Source organism: Denticeps clupeoides, chromosome 20, assembly GCF_900700375.1.
Source record: "Denticeps clupeoides chromosome 20, fDenClu1.1, whole genome shotgun sequence".
In the NCBI taxonomy this organism is placed as follows: Eukaryota; Metazoa; Chordata; class Actinopteri; order Clupeiformes; family Denticipitidae; genus Denticeps; species Denticeps clupeoides.
The window spans coordinates 9,188,343-9,209,451 of NC_041726.1; the positions used below are offsets into that span (position 1 = coordinate 9,188,343).

Genomic DNA, 21,109 nt, shown 5'->3' on the forward strand with positions numbered 1-21,109 from the left:
TGTTCAATGAATAGGGATTTACTTTTTGAAAATGCCCCTTTTCTCATTTTTTCCGATGTGTCATTAAGAAGGATGAGATTATGGTTGACAATTGGGCATAAATGTGATGCCAATTATACCAATCGGTGATAAAACAAAAGTTACAGGATCACTTCTGTTGTTTATATTTCACACGTCCATAAACATTTGCATATCGATTCTGTATTTTAGCCCCCCGTTTTATTTCAAACTCAAATTAAACTCAAATTGGAATTCGAAACCGCTTTACCATCCCAATTGGATAAAAAAAAAAAAAAAGTCACACCTTTTGCGTGGTGCGTGGAATGAGGGTCACGCAGCTCACCTGACTGCCGTGGCTGGTCAGAGAGTCTTACACACACAGAGCACAGAGACTACATGCCACAAAACAATACACACACACACACACACACACACACACACACACACACACACACACAGTGAAGCTAGAAACTGTGTTCGGACTACTTGGCCTCTATGTGAGGCCCAATTAAAATAAATGACAGGAAATGGGTTTTCCTCTGCTGGGGCCACACAATCTCATACACACACACACACTTACACAAAATCACATGGTTCCGTGCACACAAAAATATACATTTTTACAAAGGAATGCTGACATGAATGAACATACACACACACACTCTGTCCCTGTGTGCACAGCTCTGCTATAACAGCTGGCACAGGTTCTGCAGGTGGCCCTGAGGGTCACCCTACGGGTTCTGCCATCCAGGAACCAGGCAAGGGGCACCAGGCAATGAGGAAGGAGTTTTTCCAAGTTTGTTGCGCAGCACTGCACAAGAACTGTCGTCTTGAGCACTGGCCCACTTTCTGTTCCAGACGAGGAGGCTGACAGGAGGGAAGAAACCTAAAACTTTCAGCTGAGCTGCACCTACCCTGCACACACACACACACACACACACACTAACACAAAAAAATACAGTAGAAACAACAAACGCTGTTCTATCTGGCAGCCTGAGACAGTCTTTTCTCACAGTGCAGGCCTCCGTCAGCCGTATTGAGTGTTTTCTCCGACTCTCCGACTCCACACCCTCCCCGTTCATGCCGCAGAGCAGCCCGAGACGCCCAAAGCACACTTCAAAGGGTTAACCTGATCCATGATCCCTGCTAATGCTGCGGGGTTAACCCTGCGCTCCCCGGCGTAACGGTGAGCTGGGAGAGCTGTGGGAAACTCGGCGGCAGGAGAGAGGAGGTCACCGCTGAGATGTGGAGGGGTTTTTATATATATGTCCTGGCAAAAGTACTAACATATATACATATATTTAAATATATATCCACACACACACACACAAATGACAAAAATACAAAAACAAGAGGCTTTCCTGGTTGAAATGTGCCAGTAAAGCTCCCATCTTGTGCATCATTTATTATGACCCAGCTTAATCAAGATCCAGCAGAGACATGATACAAAAAATCCGAGAATTTCCCCCTTTTGCGTAACTAAATCAGGAGTTTTTGATGATGAGACCAGGGGGTCCTTTGCAAAAAGGACATAAATTACAAGCGGTGTAAGATGGTGACATGATGGAAGTGTAATGGCGTCTCCCCAGTGCCCATTGCTTCACATGCGACCCGTTGGAATCCCAGCATTAAGGGGTGCAGGCAAAACCGTAAAATAATAGACCAGACCATGGATTGTATAGTGTCAACAGCTTGTGTTCAGAATGGTTCTCTACTTCCTCAAGAGTCAAGAAATTTGCAGATGGTGAAAAGGTTGTTTGGTTTAAAAAAATTAATTTCAAAAAGACCTTCGGTCCCTGCGTGTAAATTAATAATTTTTTCACCATATTTTAATTTCTAGGATGTGTTAAATGTTTGGACACACCTACTCATTTATGGGTCTTGTGTTTTTTCGTTTTTAACAAAACTGAAGATGCAGGACTATGAAATAAAACGTGAGGTTATGTAATAAACAAAAAGTTGAATATTTGCATCTCTCCAAATCAGGGAGCTTTTGCAGTGATGGCACAATTTCACACCTTAAGTTGGACAATGGGGACAGTTTTCAACAGTTGTGAAGGTTTATACTGTACACTTTCTTATCGTTCACTCATAATAATGAGCATCTCATCAAGCTGATGAAAATAGAGAACAAAGCAGCCGATAAGGTAAAAAGAGGCAACTCTGAAAAAACAGATTCATCAAACATACTTCACTTTCTCCTTAAACGACAAATACTACATGTTTCTTCCAAGGTCTGAGATTTGTTCATGATGTCTTATAGGGTGGTAGTAGCCTAGTGGGTAGGACACTCACTTATAAACCAGAAGAACAAAGTCCCAACTTCCAAATCCCCTAAGCAAGACACTTAACCCTGAGTGTCTCCAGGGGGACTGTCCCTGGAAATACTGACTGTAAGTCACCTTGGATAAGGGTAAGTCTGACAAATGCTGTAAATATAAAATTTAATGGGAATTTTATTGTTGCGCTACCCAGACCTACCAGGCTGTGAAGCTTTTGTCCACCTGCTGGGTTGAGATGATGTCACAGATGGGACCACGGAAATCACACAAAGACATAATAATAATAATAATAATTGGATTGAGATGATGGTCTGATGTCACAGATGGGAAAATGGAAATCACACACAGACAATAATAATAATAATAACCTGTGTATTATAGGTGTGAATAGGACATTAACCAGACACACATACACAATCTTGAGTAAACCACGGACTCTCTGTTGTTCTGCAACACTGAGCTGAAGTTTATTTATAAAAGAAGAAGGAACATCAAGAACCAACAGACAATACGAACACATGGAGAACTGCACTAATACCACCGGAACCACCGCAGTGCCTAAACAAGCATGAGTGTGTGTAAAACTGTGTTTGTGTTAGAGTGTGCTTTCAACACGGGTCTGTAAGGAAGAACCTCATTGCTGAAGAACCAAACCACACAGGTAGAGACAGCAGGGTGACAGACATTCTTCGGAATATGCCCACAGACAGGGCGGGGCTTTAATGCACATGGAGGGTGGGGCTGTAAACCAGGCGTGCGATTGGATGCTGGTGGTCGTCACGCTCAAACACACACATGGGTGCTCACAGGAAACACTTAACAAGTGCATGGATGACACTGATTGGATAACGGAACAACAGCAATTTACAAGTTTCAACGTGAAATGGGCGACAGACAAAGCGGTGCTGGAGATGCGGAGCAGGGCGATGAAGATGATGAACTTTACTGCACATAAGAAGAGAAGAAGAAGAGGAAAGGTCAGAAAAGAAAATGGGTGGAGACATGTTTTCATTCAGTCCTCTGTCATGGCCCCTCCCTCCTCTGCCTCTGACTTCATCTCTGTCAGGAGCCTGCAATTCTCGCCATCCTTCCTCCTCCCTCCCTCCTCCATCTCTGCGTCGGAGTCAGACAGGTGCTCTTCTTTCACCTTGATGCCAGTGAACTGGGTTTCAATGAGGGTGTGGCCTCTGTTCCCTCCACCAGTGCTGCTCAGGCCGTGGTGTCGGATGACTCCACCAGGGGGCAGCACATCTCCCATGGTGGCCTTGTCATCGTCCTCTGTCAGGTGAGTGCTGGGCTGACGCAGGATCTGAAAAGAAAGAAAAAAAAAAAAGTGTCCACATTATTAGAGACTCCGCCCTGTGTGAACAGACCACTGATGAAGATACTGTTCAGTAGCTGGCTGACACATGACTGTTCATTCTAACTTGCAAAGATGATGATTGGCTCATCAGTCTGATGGCCCCAAACCTCTCGATGCTCTAGAGGAAACAAACTGGCAGTAAAAGCGTCAAGTTTTAGAGCCTGGAAGTAAAATATTTCAGTAAAAAAAAACAAAAAAAAAACAGATTTAGGCGGAGTCAAAGCCCAATGGCTCGATGCTAAAGCTCTCAGGAAATGAAACAGAGCTGAGGGGCTCGGGGAGGGTGGGAATGGCGAGAGAGGGATGAAGAAAAATGTCAGACGAGCAGAGCAGGGGTGAAGGTGTTGTGAAAGGTGGGGTGAATGCATGAGGAGGATGGAGGGAATAAGAGACGGAGCGAAAGTGATGTTGCCCAAGAGAGCCGAGATCAAAGCCCAGGAGCCCAGGAGAGGAGAAAGGAACGTGAGACGGAGTGATGGGGGCGGAGACTAAGTAAACATCCTGCTGGGATTTGTCCACTTCCTGTGCACCGGCGGCACCGGCGAGGGGCCTTTAATGGACGCCCTAAAGACCTCAAGGCTCCCATAAAGCACCGTGAGCCGCGGCTCCGCCACCATGGGGTCACACTGCTTCCACAGCGAATGACCACTCAGACTAACCCCAGAGGTCATAGGTTGTTTTCTCTGGAAAGCCTCATTTTTTACAGCTGCTGATTACCCAGAACTTTCCCCAGTGGCTACAGAAACCAGGAGCCTTCACCCCCCTCTTCTTTCTAACCAAACTGTACTGTTATTGGCTGGATTAGCATTAGCATGTGCCACTGGATTTAGCACCTTTCCTAGGTGGGCGGGGCAACCTAAAAAAAGGGCTACAATAAATATGGTTATGGGGCCTAAATAAATAGCACACAGTGCCACTGGAGTATTTACTTCTCAGAACCCTGGTTGACGGGCCTACCTGGAATTAGCATTAGCATTAGCATTTAGTGGCACTCGTGACCTTTGTCTTTAGAGCCATGGAAGGTGGGGTACAGGTGGGGTACACTAGGATTAGATTTGGTACCGCTGGTGTGTTTTTTCCCAGAGCCACAGTAGGTGGGGCTACCTGGCTCATCTTCTTGATGCATCTTCTTCTCAGAACCCTGGTGGATGGACCTACCCAGAATTAGCATTTAGTGCCACTGGTGTCTTTAGTCTTTAGAGCCCTGGATGGTGGGCCTGCCACCATTATCATTTAGCACCAACTGTGGGGCTACCTGGCTCAGGTGGACCTGCTGGTGGAGCTGCTTCTGTTTTTCCACAAAGCTGTGGTGCTGCTGCTGCAGAACCAGGTGGGCTAGAGTGCTGTGGGGCAATGGCGCCGACTGGGTCCGGTTGAGCGGCCGGTGCTGACGCGGCAGCCTGGGCCGTGAAGAGGAGGTGGAGCGATCCTTCAGCACCAGCGGCGACACGGGGAGGGCGGGGACAGCACTGTTACCTGGTGGTGAGAGAGGGGGGCAGTTAGTGTCAGCGGCAGGCAGATGACACTAACAGCCTCTCTTCAGAATAAGACATGGGGCCCACCAGGCGGCAGCATCTTCTGCTGCCTCATGTGATCCTTCATCAGGATGTGCTGCAGCAGTGCCTGCTGACTGTTGTTGACTTTGGTTTCCAAGGAAACAGGCGGCACGGCACCCAGCGACTGGCGCGGCGTCGGCTTTCCAGGCCTCTCCTTCAGCGCAGTGGCGGCCTGCAGCATCAGAGGAGAGAAGGAGGTTTCAACTGATTATTACCTCGTCAGACGATGGTAATAATAACTGGACAACGTGATCGCCATGCTCGATCACGCGCTTTATAAATACGGTCTGTAATTATCCATACTAATTTACTGCGCTCTGATACATGAAGTGATAAAGAGCCTGTTCTGAAACCCAAAACTCCTGGCCTAAAACACTCTCAGGTCAAAGTTCACAGGCCTCTGGGCTGCACATTAATCCACCGCAGGAGAGCCAAGCTGTCAGATATAGAAAGCACAGAGTTATCTAATTGAGTACCACTCAAAGGCTGCTGAAATAGTTAAAATATTTCAATATTTCAATAATTAATTCAAATCATAGAAATATATTATAAAATAAAATAATCAATATATACCTTGTTATCTTAATGTTAACTTATTTATCTGAAACCAGTTTAGTATTTTCAATTAGTATTTTAAGCCTTTTTTGTGTGTATTTTTCAACTCTTATTTTATGGCTTATAACACTTAAATGCTTTCATTTCTATTTAATTTTATTATTATTTTATTGCATTGTTTGGTGTCTATTGAAATCAGCAGGAAAGGTGCAAAATAAATAAAGAAAAATCCATTTTCAAACAGTGAACTCTGTTGAAGTTGTTAAAATTTGTTAGAATTGCACTAAATTGACAGGACTTGTCAGTGCTGGTTTGGCCGTTCATCATCAGTACTGGTCACATGACTCACTCACAGTGGGCGGCGAGGCGGCGGACTGCAGCCCAAGGGTCAGGTTGGGCAGAGAGGGTGAGGAGTAGAGGGTCAGCAGCGCCAGAGAACCCTCCGACTTCAGGAGCCTCGGCTGGAACGATAAGAGAATGAGAAATGAAGATTAGTATAATGCAGTGGTGGCCTAGTGGTTAAGGAAGCGGCCCCGTAATCAGAAGGTAGCCGGTTAGAATCCCGAGCTGCTGAGGTGCCACTGAATAAAGCACCGTCCCCACACACTGCTCCCTGGGCGCCTGTCATGGCTACCCACTGCTCACTAAGGGTGATCAGAACATGAAAGTACTTTGTAAGTCGTTCTGGATAAGGCCAAATGCCTTAAATGTAGCTCTTCAAGAATGAAAAATAGTTGCAGTTTCCTGTCGTTTTAATCTTGTGTAAAGAAACACCAATGTGATCAAGACAGATCCTGTGTGTGTTTATAGCCACATCTAATTAGGCTGAAATTGATCTGAATGCCTGGATGGTGAGCAATGACGCAAAATAGGCAAAAAATAGCCTTGTATTAGATTAATGGATTCAAAACAAGCTGGCTGCAATACTGAGGCTAGACCCCGTCTTAACGAAAAAAAATGTATTTCTGTTGATAGATATGGATATATGGTATATAACTGATACCGTGGCTGTTGTATATATGGCTCTCTACTGTATGTTGTATTGTATTCTAAATCACTGGCCAGAGACAAATTCCTTGAGGGTGCGCTAACATACTTGGCCAATAAGCATAATTGTGATTCTGATCCAGTTCTACACCAGACATGTGCTGCTGGGCCTTTAAGGGGGATTTAGTGCCACATCGGGGTTAGTCTGGCTCTGTGCTACTCTGTTGAGAACAGTGCTTGGCACTGGAGTTCTGCAGAATTTTCAGCTCAGAGGTGTGTATGTGTGTGTGTGTGTGTGTGTGTGTGTGTGACATAACCCACTGTAACGTGACCCTGCCACCGATTTAGAACAGAGGTAACGGTACGGATTTAGCTGCCTGCACTGCAGTCTCCACCCCGCCTAGAGGAGAGCTGCTTGATGTGTGTGTGAGACTTTGATATGATATCATCTTTGTGTGTGTGTGTGTGTGTGTGTGCTCTTATCCTATTGCATATTAAACTGCAGACCCATAATGCACCTGAAAGGTCCTCTGGTGATAAGAAAGCAACAATGGCAGAAAAAAAACACAAAAAATAATAACACCAGTGTGTGTTTGTTTGTTTCCTTGTGTGTGAATTCCAGGACCACATGGGGGGGGTCCGACTGTGACCAACAGCTGTGATAGTAATTATGCTGGAATACACACACACCCGTGCACACACATACATAACACACACACACACACACACTCACAGTCATGCACACACATATGTGCAATGCAAAAACGGTGTTGTGTAGCTGCATAATTTCATTGGAGAGAGAATAAAAGCACAGGAGGTGGAGGAGCGAGAGCCGGGGAGCTGTGCGGCTCTGTGGAGTTGGGGGTTGTGGAGAGGAAATGCCTGGGCAGAACATCACAGAACAGAGACGACCAAACGGCACAGGCTCCTCCTCCCTGCCTCCAATCCTCCAACCCCCACCAGTAGCCAGCCAGCCAAACACACACACACACACACATCACACAGCAGGACTATTCTGTCCCATACCTCAAGATGAATGGCGCTCGGACGGTGTGATGTCACATTTTCTGTGCTGCAGAAGCCAATGGGAGAGCTGGACCCGGACCCCGGTGTGCTGTCATTGGCTGAAGTGTCTGTAATTGGTCAGATCCAAATAACCAATTAGACGCGCAGTGATAATTTTTTTATAACGATAATACAAAAAAAAGTCACTGCAAGCAAGCATTCTACAAAAAACTGTTTGTGTGCGCAACGTTTCTAAAACAGGATTATTTATTTATCGTACACTTGCAAATGTGCCCAAGTCAGCTGTTCTTGAAATAAAAAGTCCTTTTCAGGATGTTCTGCCTTGTTCAGATTTAAGATTTGCTGTGTTATGTGAATGTATTTATATATTTTTGGGCAGAGTGTCGCACCGCTCGGCTCCAGTCCGCGGATCCGGTGTGGCGCGACCAGAACGCTGCCGTCTCGCCTCCTTTGGATCGGGCCGCTCCGACGTTCCGACACCTTCTGCTTCAGCCTGGAGCGCACCTTCAGATTCGGCTCAGAGGCTGCAGAAACACACACACACACACACACACACTTCTATCAGCCAGGACCCAACAATGCTTGGGAAGGTGAGTCTCTAGTTAGGGTCAGCCAATCACAGCACAGCACAGGGGCAGCAGTTGAAATGAACTGACACAGGCACAGGAGTGTATCCCACCCACCCATACACACACACACACACACTTCCAACAACAGCATAGACATCACTTAACACACAGCAGCATGATTACAGGACAGATGCAAACACACACACACAGGCATTAATCTGAAGTGATGAAAGCGAAGTAATCACACACACACACACACACACACAGATGTGGAGGATATTAATCAGCACTGCTGAGATGAACCCCAACCAAACACACTCAAAAGAAAGGCGGAGCTGAAATTGTACATTAGAATCTGTTTTCATCATTAGTGTTCCTCTTTATTCGCAGATTACTGAAGGACGGCCCCCTTTTTCACTGGCTGTCAGTGCGCAGAGCGGGGAACGTTGAACGGACGATGCGAGATCCGTCGATCAGCTTCTGTTCGGGTTTCAGGCCCTTCCCACTCTGGACAAATAAAACCGTTTTGGGGGGTGAGGATACCACATAAATATTGACGCAGCCATTAGCGGGCAGGATTTACACGACTTTAACTCAGAGGGAAAATACGCGGCCGGGCGTGGTGTTTATGTTGAGCGGGGTCATTAAAGGGCCGACTTCCCTACGCAAACACACCTGTACGGTTTTACATATGCCGAGCCAGAGAGTGGCAGGGTTAAAGTTCAACCGGCCCGTGTGACACACACAGTCGGGTGCCAGATCACCTCAATATTAATTAATGAATTAATTTTCTTACGTCGTTAAATTACCCATTCTTTTTTCTTTAATTCGTTTGTTCTATATTACAGTCCTGCACGCCATGGTTTGAAAGAAAATGTGCGTAATGTCATTATAGAACCATCTTGATGTCATAAGCGGTTCTCAAGAACCCGTCCCAGGGCCGCCAGTCAGGAGCCAGTTTATCTGAGCACCAGGATTAGAATAATCCTTCAGATCTGGACAATATATGGCCCTCGTCTCAGAGCTGCATTTTAAACCCCCACCCATGTTCTTATTAATATCAGATGATGATCATCTAAAGACATGCAGCACAATTAATTTGAGAGATTCAAGAGGATTTTAATGTCAAATTATGAAATTGAATTTTTAATAGTGTTAGGGTGCAGAATATGCCATTCCACAGTTTACTCGATTTTGTAAGAAAGGTTGCACATATGGTCACGTTGATACCCATCTCTACACTGACCAGGTGTGAGCGACTTTAATTTGAACATGATGGTACCAACGCTGATGTTTCTCGTGAGTTCCTGTGGCGACGCCATAGTGGACGTCTGGACGAAACCAGCCGAGCTACAGCAGATGGATAAAAAGCAAAAAGGAGAGACGGACCCCCCCCGTCCCCCATGGGTTGGGGGATGCAGTGGTATTCCAGCAGGAACCCGAGACCACAGCCGAAATTCCATAAAAACTCAGGCTGGATGGATACCAGACCTATTTTTAAACTTCCCTTGAAAAGGACCCGGCCTTTTCTCCTTCCACTGCACCTCGGCTGTATTGTGTTTCTCTGTAAATCTGCTGTATTTATGAAGTTATGTGGAAACGTTGCTCTGCTTTGATGTCCATGCCTGCTGCATCTAAGGCTCTTATCAACTGAGAAAGACCAGAAAAGCTCATGTCTTATCGGACAGACACCACGTTTAAAAATCCAAAACATCAGCTGCACATGGCAAGTCGGCCCGGGGCGCAGCGGGGGTCAAAGTTCAACTGACGGCATTAACCAGCTCAGTTTTAGAGCACAGGAGACGCAATGACGCAGCACACAGCCCACAGCAACACCCCTGCTGTGGCCATTTTGGGGACAGGGTGACCCTTCTCCCCCTCCCTGATGAGGGGAAACGGTCTCTGCCCCCTCACTACCCCTTGGCACCCCGTCCCGTTAACCTCTCCTCCTCATAATTGATTGCAAAAGTGGGTATGGGTGCCCCGAGGGTCTGAGGGGATGCAGCGCTGGCATCCTCACCCCTGAAGGTAAACACAGGCTCATTAGAGTTCACCCACGGTCAGCACGTGCCGTGACACGGACAAACTCTGACCTCCGTGATTAAATATTGTCGGGACTCATCTGCAAACATTTAGGCAGAGTCATCACTGTTGTGGGTCATCGGTGATGATAAAAGGGAAAAAAAAAAGTTTTATCTGAATATTTTGGTTCTCTGAATACCCAATTTTTCATAAATTGCCTTTACCTTACAACCTACAAAACCTGACGGCTGATAATCAAGTCAACACCAGTCAGCATGGACTCAAATGCCTTTTTGTTCCCTTGCTGAAATGCAATGTCTCACTCCTATGTGCAACCTTTGACCTTTGACTCACCGGTCTTCCTGAGTGGGAAGTCACCCCTTGTCTCGGGGCTGCTGGGCAGGGGCGATTTGAAAGTAGGGGGGGTCTCCCCTAAGGGCGGAGAGCTCTGCTCCATGGACATGTGCTGGGTGGCCCTGTGTGAGAAAAGGCATCAGGCTGATGCATCTTTCATTTTCAGGTGCAACTCATAAAGCTTTTACATCACACAACAGTCCCTCAGGTACCCATCCTTGGTCCAGTAATTTTTTTGTCGTCTTGGCAGTGACCGCCAGTGTATACTTTCTTTTACGCAATTTCTCCCTGATGAAGTGAACGTGTAACACCATTTAAACATAGAAGCTTCATGAACTGAATGTGAGATTGTTCAAACGAAACGAGGCCAGGCTACCTGCTGCTCTCAGACCTGATTTAAGGCCCCCCGCTAGTTTTTAAGCTTTTAATGCCAGTTCAGCAGGCTAGTCAAGTAAGTAAAGAGAGTAAAACCATCCTGGTTGCTCTCAGGGTTCTTTCTGTTTGTTTTCATTAACAGGTTTAATTGTCTCTCAATACAATTCAATAATTTAGTCTGTAAAATAAGCAAGGGGGCAACCAGAGATTGAAATTAATTACCATTAAAATGTTAGAGAGGGTGTAAGTGAGGCTACATACATGTACCAGATTTTGGACGGATGGGGCAGAGGTTGACCTGGGCTGCCGACGCTTGGGTCTTTGGCCAGTTTACTCAGCAGAAAGTCATGAAGCTTCTGTCTGACCTCAGTACTGGCCGTCGCACCTGAAAAGAAAACCTCTTGTTTGATCTGCCTCACAAAGACCAAAATGCAGTGAGCAAACAGGCTTCATCTGAAATGATGAAATGGCCCCACCCAGTGGACAGATGAGGGTGGTGAGGAGAAAATTAGGTCTTGGTCGGACAAACACCTAAAGCCAGATTTACTCCAACGCTGCTGTGACCTGATTCCCATTTTTTCCAATAGATCAGACTGATCTGATCAGCAGGACTCAACTTCAACAGTCCCACTGACCCCAGAACTGGCAAAAGGCCAGATTTGGACTGATTGGAATGATGGAAAGGTACATGGTGAGACGTATGATGTCTGAGACATCAGCAGTGAGGGGCACACTTCATATGGTAACAATTCTGCAAGGTTATACCACATCATATTTGTTCACAGAGAGACAGCTCTGATTGGTCCTTACTCTCTCTGCTGCGCTCGTTCTTTCGATTTGTGAGGAGCGGCGGCTGCTCATTCATCTGGTGCTCCTGTTCTTCCACATGCTCATGCTCCTCCTGCCCCGGCTCCTCCTCAACCTCCAGCCGGTGCGACTCCGACAAGACCTCCTGCTGCTGCCGTAAAGCCAGCAGAGCCTGAGACAAGAGAGAACAGATGACATAAAAACCACCTCGACAGTCTCCATATGTGGAGATGTTACTGGTTTTAAATGGTCTCAGTATAAATTTGCCAGTTGATCACATGCTCACCATCAATGACACATTCATTTGACCAGTCATGCAAGTGTCCGTCTGGCAGGTGGACTGACCTTGACGTGCTCCTGCAGCTGGGCCTGGTGCTGCCGCAGCAGGTTCTGGTGCTGCTTGTGGAACTCGGAGATCAGCAGCTGTTTCTGGATGTGCTGCTGCCGCTGGATCAGTGCCAGCTCCTTCTGCAGCTGCCACTCCCAGTCGTCTGATTCCCGCTCCCAGCAGCGCATCCCAGACTGCACTGCAGCTCCGCCAGCTGCCGTACTCACACCTACAGATGCACCAACAACACAAACACATCACCAGGAAATTAATTACAAATAACATCCACACATCAAAAACACCAACACACCAACTACAAATAACATCCACGCATCAACAACACACCAACTACAAATAACATCCAGACATCAACAACACACCAACTACAAATAATATCCACATATCAACAACACCAACACATCAACTACAAATAAAATCCACACATCAACAACACCCACACAGCAACTACAAATAACATCAACAACACCAAAGCATAAACTACAAATAAAATCCACACATCGACAATACAGACACATCAACTACAAATAACATCCATCAACAAATTCCCTGAGTGTTTAAATGTCTGATGGCCTGTGGAAAGAAGATATTGCATAGTCTGGCAGGGAGGGCCCGGATGCTTCGGTACCTTCTTCCGGATGGCAGGAGGGTGAAAAGTACATGTGAGTGGAGTGTAGAGTTCTTCACAATGCTGGTGGCTTATCTGATGCAGCGTGTGGTAAATGTCCATTATGGAGGGAAGAGATCTTCACATGATCTTGAAATGATCTTCTCTTCTCAGCTGTCCTCACTATCCACTGCAGGGTCTTGCGGTCCAATGCAGTGCAGTTCCCAAAATCAGACAGTGATGCAGCAAGCCAGAATGCTCTCAATAGCCCCCCTATAGAAGGTGGTGAGGATGGGTGGTGAGAGATGGGCTTTCCTCAGCCTCCGCAGGAAGTAGAAATGCTGCTGGGCTTTCTTGGCTGTTGAGGTGGTGTTGAGAGCCCAGGAGAGGCTCTCCTTTCCACACAAGATCCATTGATGTTCATTGGTCCCTCCGTTCTCTTATGAAGTCAACAATCATCTCTTTAGTTTTATCCACGTTCAGAAACAGATTCTTGACCTTACACCAGTTTGTCATTGCACCTCCTCTCTGTACACTGCCTCATCGTTCTTGCTGTGTTATCGGTGAACTTGATGATGTGGCTTGATGAGTTGTGGGTTAGCAGGGTGAACAGCATTATACTGAGCACACAGCCCTGAGGAGCTCCAGTGCTCCCTGCTGGAGATGCTGTTCCCAATCTGGACAAACTGAGGTCTCCAAGATCCACTTCAAGATCCAGTTGCAGAGGGAGGTGTTCAGGCCCAGGGGGCTCAGCTTCACATCCAGGTGCTGAGGAATGATGGTATTGAATGCTGAACTGAAGTACAGCATTTGTACATATTAGTCCTTATTTCCCAGGAAGGTGAGAGTAAGATGCAGGGTGGTGGCGATGGCATTGTCCGTTTGGACGATTGCAGTTGGTCCAAGGTGGAGGGCAGCAACTTCTTCTTATGTTTCATGACCAGCCTCTCAAAACACTTCATCATGATGGGTGTAAATGCAACGGGATGGTATACATCAACTACAAACCGCACATGAACAATTCCAACACATCAACAACAAACAATAGACACACATCAACAACCTCAATTACAAATAACAACCACACATCAACTACAAATAACAAACACACATCAGCTACACCAGCTACAAATAACAGCAACACATGAACTACAAGCAACAAAAATGTCACAAAAACATCAAAGACAAACATAAAACAACAACCACCAACCTACAACACACACACCAATGCACAACAACACATAGCAGCTCATATAAAAAACATTTAATCAATCCACATTCATGTTTTGCAGACTTTATTTTATTTCTTGTCTATTATGAACATGTTTGGAAAAGTGCTTTATACACACACAAAAAAGATTCCTGTTCATAGGCCCTTTGTGAGGAATGACTAGAGTTGCTAGAGACTAGATGTTATAAGGATATGAAATCAGGCCCTCCTTTGTGCACAGAGCTGAACCTGATCACAAATCCCAGCCCTGTTGTTTTATATCTCCGGTTCCCTCGTTAATCTCAAGCCAAAAATACGAGAGGGTCCCACCCACAGCGCCGAGGACGGCCTGAGAGACTGAACCCTGAACTCCACCAGCGCTCAGGTATTCCTAACATCTACAACGGCACTCTGATTTAGAGGCGTCTAAAGACAGATGCCGTGCGAGGGTCATGCCAGCATCTATTTTAACATGCGTGAAATATCACCGCCTGCGGCGCCGCGTGGCTCCTGGTACACCTGCTGAGAAAAACAAAACGACGAAGCTCCAAAAAAAACCATTTAAATACAACAACAGGGACGCGGACCCATGTCTCTAATAAAGGCAATTTAACACAAGTTTACACACAGGTCACACAAATGAGTAAAGACAAATGAAGATATGCAGACACACACACATCTCTAGAGGGCAGGCATTCCAATTAGCAGGTAAATACACTTGAAGGGGAAAAAAAATGTACATTTACAACACACACACATCCCTGTCTGCTGATTAGATCTCCCTGGGCTGTGTGCTGTAGGCGGAGATTATAAATAACTCTTCCGGCTGCGCATTAGATTCGCTGTTCCCTCAGTCGGAGCGACAGCGGGATAATCTTAGACCCTAAAGCCTTCAGCCAAAAATAACCAGACAGGAATAGCTGTGGCTCAGCAGAGAGCGCAGCGCAATTCTGGCCACGTACACAGGGCCCAAGAGATAAACAGAACCGGGGTTCTGTGGAAGAAAGAGTGGTGGTCAGAGCCCCATCCATCAGAAACCAGCAGAACGTCCGGCCCTCCTTCATCTGCTCCCAGCCGTACTGTACCCACAGTTTTCCCGTGACCTCTGACCCATTCTGGGAAGTGGACAGACTGAGCCAGAAACCCAGATAAGATGTGATAATTAACGATGATCCCTGTTAAATGCACACGGATACAGCAGGGGTGTGTTCCCAGGTACACACACACACACACACACACACACACACACACACTCACCTCCACTTCCTCTGGGTCTCACTGCTAATTGATGCTTAAAGGTTCTATAAACGGAACACAGACTTCTTCTAATCTTAGACTAAACCCTGTCTTAAAGTGCCAGATCTGAGAACAGAACCAGAACAAAGGACCGTTCCTACAGCAGACAGATACTGGAAGGATCAGCTGCAGATGAACACTTCAGTTCTCAAAGCACAAGTAGAATGAAAATAAAGGAAGAGACCGAACACCCCCAACAGAACCAGCATCTCATGCAGCACCACTATTCAGCCCTGCAATCAGTATTGAGTACAGCATCCCATACAGTGTTTAATGTAGAACATTGTTGTGCATAGTACAGAGCGAAATTTAACCTAGTAGAGCACCCTGTATAGATCAGTGCTCAGTATTGTACAGTTCAGTGTAGTATAGCATTTATAATAGTACAGCATTTCAGTTCAGTATTGTACAGTGTTTAGTACAATGTGCAGTTTATAGCATTCTGTGTAATACAGCAATCATATATTACAGTATTCTACAGCAATCAATGCTCAGTATACCTCTCATTATAGAAAAGCATTTGGGACAGTGCTGAGTACAGTATAGTACAGCATTCAGCACAGCATTTGGTATATAGTAAAGAGTTAGATATATGTCCAATGTAGTCCACTGTTCTGTATATTACAGTGTTCATTATAGTCCAGTGTTTAGTATAGTACAGCCTTCAGTATAGTCCACTGTTCAGTATAGTACAACATGGCCAGTGTAGTACAGGATTCAATATAATCAAGTGTTTGGTATAGAACATTATTCAGTATAGTCTCCTGTTCTGTATATTACAGTGTTCATTATATTCCACAATTCAGTATAATTTAGCATTTATTATAGTTAAGCGTTTAGTATAGTACAGCTTTCTCTATATTACAGTGTTTATTATAGCCCACCATTCAGTATAGTCCAGCATTTAATTTAGTCCAGCGTTCAGTATAGTACAGCGTTCAGCATAGTTCACTGTTCTGTATATTACAGTGTTTATTATAGTCCACCATTAAGTATTGTCCAGCATTTAGTTTAATACAGAGTTCAGTATAGGGCACTGTTCTGTATATTACAGTGTTCAGTATAGTCCATTATTCATTATAGTCCTGTGTTTATTATAGTACAGCGTTCAGTATATTCCACCATTCAGTATAGTCTAGCATTTAGCATAGTACAGTGTTCATTATATTCCAAACTTCAGTAGTCCAGCATTTAGTTTAGTCCAACGTTCAGTATAGTACAGTACAGCGTTCAGCATAGTTCACTGATCTGTATATTACAGTGTTTATTATAGTCCACCATTCAGTATAGTCCAGCATTTAGTTTAGTACAGCGTTCAGTATAGTCCACTGTTCTGTATATTACAGGGTTTATTAAGATAAGATGATCCTTTATTTAGTGTTCAGTATATTCCACCATACAGTTTAGTCCAGCATTTAGTTTAGTCCACCATTCAGTATAGTCCACGGTTCAGTAAAGTACAGCATGGCCGGTGTAAGTACAGAAATCCCCAGCAGAGCCAATGACAGAAGCAGGTTAAGAGATAAAATAAGTAGGGAAGACAGGAGCGAAAAATAGACTGATGGTGTTGATTAAGAGGATGAGCACAGTGCCCTACACCGACACACAACACACATACACACACACATAGACCTACCATACATGAATCCAGAGATATTCTCATTCTAAACACACACACACACATCTACACTCATTTATGCCACTCCTGCTTCATTCATGACCGACCAAAACACACCGCAGCCTCAGACCAACTCAGTGACCACCGCCCCAAAACCAAACCACCCTCATCTTAGACCACAGGCAGACGGAGCGACACCCTGTACCTGATCCGTTCAGCTCCCTGGACACACCATCGTCATCCAGGACCTTCTGCCGCCAGTCTGGGCTGATACGCATCTCGCCTTCATAAACAGTCTGTAACATGTTCTACCCCACAGGCAGGTCCTCCTCCCCGTCTCTCTCTCTCTTTCTCTATCTGCCTCGGTCCCTGCAGTCTCTCTCCGCTCTGGTCTTTCTCCACTCTCTCCTCAGCTAACGTCTCTCCCTCTTCTAGCTGCTGTGAATCCCTGCTTCTCCCTCAGCTCGGGGAGCTGCTGCTGACGGGCGGCGCGGCTGTGCGACTCATTAACATGTGAAAGTGCAGCAACCGAGTCTCAGGTGGCAGGAATAGCAGGCCCCGCCCACCGCAGCGCTGCGCAGGACAGAAATAACGCGACCGAAATAGAAACACGAAAACACAGCTGTCCGTCCCCGTGCTCTCCCTCCCTCCCTTTCTCTCTCTCTCTCGGCCGTTCTTATTCGTGCTCCGTTTTTATTCCTCCTCGCGGCTCACATTTCTCATGTCGACTTCCTCCCTTTCTGCAGGGCTCGGGTTTATTCTGGGTTCTCTTGCCCCTGCACTCGGCTCATTCTGTTTTATATCATCTCTAACACACACACACACACACACACACACATCAGCGACGTGGATTCCCACCCAAAACCAGGACCAGGGTTCTGCCCCAGATTACAGAGGAGGGATGCTACATGGGCGTGCGTTTCTGTGCACACACACACACATACACATACACACACAGAAACCCGAAACTGTCAAGAGGTTCTCATCCTCACCTCAATGACACTTCATTCTATACACACACACAGTCTCACACACACCAACTAAAAAAACACAAACTCTCTAGCAGAGCAACAGTCGTGAAGTGGGTCAAACCAGCACATACCAACACACACACACATATATATACTATTCGATCCACCGCCATCTGATTGATCTGTTTTTGGAGGCCCTCTGTAGGATCTTATGGATTTTCTGTTTAAAGGTCAGCGTCAGACACACAAAGTGGTGGGGTTAACATGAAACATCCACCGACACACACACACACACACACACACACAGCTGCAGTTAATAGCAGAGTGTCGCTGGATAAAGAGTGATCCTCATGGGAGCGCAGACTTCCTTTATTTCTCAGTGCAGACATACCCCAAAAAGCACACTCGCACACAGACGCACACAGTTCTGCCGGTCTTCCCCTCCAGACATTACAGAAATAGGTCAGGAACAAAAGTCTGCATCTGATGGCAAAGGGACGCTGTCTGAGGAAACCAGGGCCACCTCTGGCACAGCTAAAAATAAACAAAAACACACGCGCAAAGAAAGAAGAATCCACTTTCCAGAACCCAAATCACTCACTTCACCAGATTCTATTTGAAAACCAGTTCAATTTTTTAAAATTATAACAGGAATTCTCGTTAATTCCAGGCAGAGTTCGTCAAAAGCTGAGCGCCAGCTGCTAAAGCAGTTGGTCCCTGGTGCAGTTTTTCTCATCAGCACCCACCCCTGCACCCGGGGCGAGGGGGCAAATCCTTCAGATTGTCGGCCAGTCATGGTTAAACGTTCAAAGGGAGGTGTGACGTCCTGATTGGCCCTCAGACATCCATCAGGCAGAGCAACAGCGGCCCCTACTGGTCACCCGAACTCTAACCCCCGACCCTGGCCACCTCAGGTACATTTACATTTACAGCATTTATCAGACGCCCTTATCCAGAGCGACTTACAATCAGTAGTTACAGGGACAGTCCCCCCCTGGAGCAACTTAGGGTTAAGTGTCTTGCTCAGGGACACAATGGTAGTAAGTGGGATTTGAACCTGGGTCTTTTGGTTCATAGGCGAGTGTGTTACGCACTAGGCTACTACCACCCCCACTGTACTACCCACCCAGGTAGGACTGCTCTACTCCGAAACACAGTACACTTCTTGTGCTGTGACACATTGCCTCTACTGAGATGTGCAGGGCTAGAAGAGACCAACCAATCAGAACACCGCATCACCTTGGGGGGGCCTTCTACCTGAAATCATGCCCTTATTCAAAGTGTCCTCCCTGATCCACACGCGGAGGCAAGACAACGTCAGTCACTAAAACGCATGTGACCCACGTGTCACCTGGTCATTTTTGTCCAGAAACATGGGAATCTTCCAGAATCCACCAGAATCATCCCTGCTGACAAAAAGCATTACAAACCATTAAGGTCCTAAAGGGCAAATGGGATATGAATGTTTTCTCAGCGAGAACTGTGAAACCCAGCATAACCTTCTGGAACAAGAACTTTGACCTCTGACCCTCTTGTCCCCACCTGCTCCGCCCTCTCACGCCATACCTGTCTGCTCAGGAGACGCCATGGCAGCAGGACAGAGACGGGGTGGGGTGGGGCGATGTGGTCTCCACTCTCCTGCAAAGCAACACACACACACAAAATACACCTGCAGGTAAAGGTTTTGCACAGGGAATTTAACAAAAATGTATTTGTAAAATATCCATGCTGCCTCACAACTAAACAAACTAAGTTATCTGGCATTTCTGTTTAGTCAATACATTTACATGGAGATGCTGGGGGTTAAGTGTCCTGACACAATGGTAGTAAGTGGGGTTTGAACCCCGGTCTTCTGGGCCAATATGCTCCTACCACCCCAAAATGTTGTAAATCACTTTGTTGAATTCACTGATTTGTGCAGGATTTTGTGACATTAACCCCGCTCCCTTTAGAACGTTCCCTCAAGCGTGATCGAGCTCAATCAAACAATCAGTCTTTATTTATATGCCACTTTTTTTTTTTTTAACAATGCACATTGTCACATGTACTCAAAGCCCCAGGCGAGCAAGCCAGAGGCAACTGTGGCAAGAAAGAAACTCCTTCTAGCAGAAAGACAACCTCGAGAGGAACCCATTCTCCTCCGGTCAGTACTGGATCGGGACGAAATAAAATGATGGCACATGAAGGTTATTGCAGTGCACCTGTGCATAATGAATTACCATCCGGGTAGCGTGTTAAGAGTCCCAGCAGGTGACTATCAGACGGGGTCAGCAGAGGGCCAAATAGGACGGTCCATGGAGGTCGGCCATGTCACAGGATCTTAGAAGGTCTCGTGTGAAATGAGATCGGGAAGCAGGCGGGGGATCCCTGTTCCGGACTGGAGTGTGTGTGTGTGTGTGTGTGTGTGTGTGTGTGTGTTCTTAGATTGTGTCTATGGTTCTATTTTTAGCGCGCGGATGATTTGGAGACGATGATTTTTTTTTCTAAGGAAACCTGTTATCTCGCTCGACAGAACTGCGTCGAAAAGCGACAGAAGTTCGGCGGACGGACGGACGGACGCGTTATTTATAGAGTCCCTCCGCAGCGGCCACCATGGAGACGCGTTTTTTTTTTTTTTTTTTTTTTTGCTCCGAAGTCCCCAAAGCGCGTCCGCTGGCGCTCGGCTGTGAATGAATATGAATGGGTGTGTACGAATATGAATGGACGCACCGACGGCGGGTCCGGGAGGAGACCCACCTGAAGATTCCCGCGATCTTCCGAAGGAGACGCGCCGGCTCACGGAGAAACGCGGCGACTCAGACCAACAGGCATCTTCATCATCATCATCGCAGTAGAGGAGCAGGAAGAGGAGAGGAGCTCCGTGCTGCTGCTGCCTCTGGCGAGGACAAAAATAGCAGCACAATGACCAGATTCAGAATAATAATCACCTCAGCACACTCACACACACACATACACTCTGCGTTTAACACCTTTTATGTTTCTGACGCTCTAAATACATATATTTAACAGAATGGACACGATATGAAAATTATTTTAAAATTAATAAACCAAAAAGGACCAAAGCCCAACCACAACATGGTCTTATAATAATAAAACACTCTTTTTCTCTTTGTTTAGAATGCCCAGGTTCACTGCCTCGATAACCATGATACTTTTATACAGTAA

General features: G+C 46.1%; 1 protein-coding gene across 3 annotated transcripts; it reads right to left on the reverse strand.

Moving 5' to 3' along the window:
• Positions 1-2,637: 2,637 nt before the first annotated feature.
• Positions 2,638-20,823, reverse strand: LOC114769916 (histone deacetylase 9-B-like). Of its 3 annotated transcripts, XM_028963314.1 has the most exons (12): positions 20,681-20,823; positions 19,511-19,582; positions 12,242-12,453; positions 11,900-12,068; positions 11,351-11,474; positions 10,715-10,836; positions 8,159-8,293; positions 7,770-7,876; positions 6,110-6,217; positions 5,208-5,373; positions 4,901-5,121; positions 2,638-3,591 (listed from the first exon to the last, which is right to left on the reverse strand). In XM_028963314.1, exons 2-12 carry the CDS (start codon positions 19,530-19,532, stop codon positions 3,295-3,297), a joined length of 1,683 nt encoding a protein of 560 aa, XP_028819147.1. In that variant the 5' UTR covers positions 19,533-19,582; positions 20,681-20,823; the 3' UTR covers positions 2,638-3,294. The 3 variants fall into 3 exon arrangements, with proteins under 3 accessions (XP_028819147.1, XP_028819146.1, XP_028819145.1); XM_028963313.1 differs by lacking the exons at positions 19,511-19,582; positions 20,681-20,823 and adding an exon at positions 17,179-17,550 and having other exon boundaries at positions 11,357-11,474; XM_028963312.1 differs by lacking the exons at positions 19,511-19,582; positions 20,681-20,823 and adding an exon at positions 17,179-17,536.
• Between the last annotated feature and the right edge of the window lie 286 nt (positions 20,824-21,109).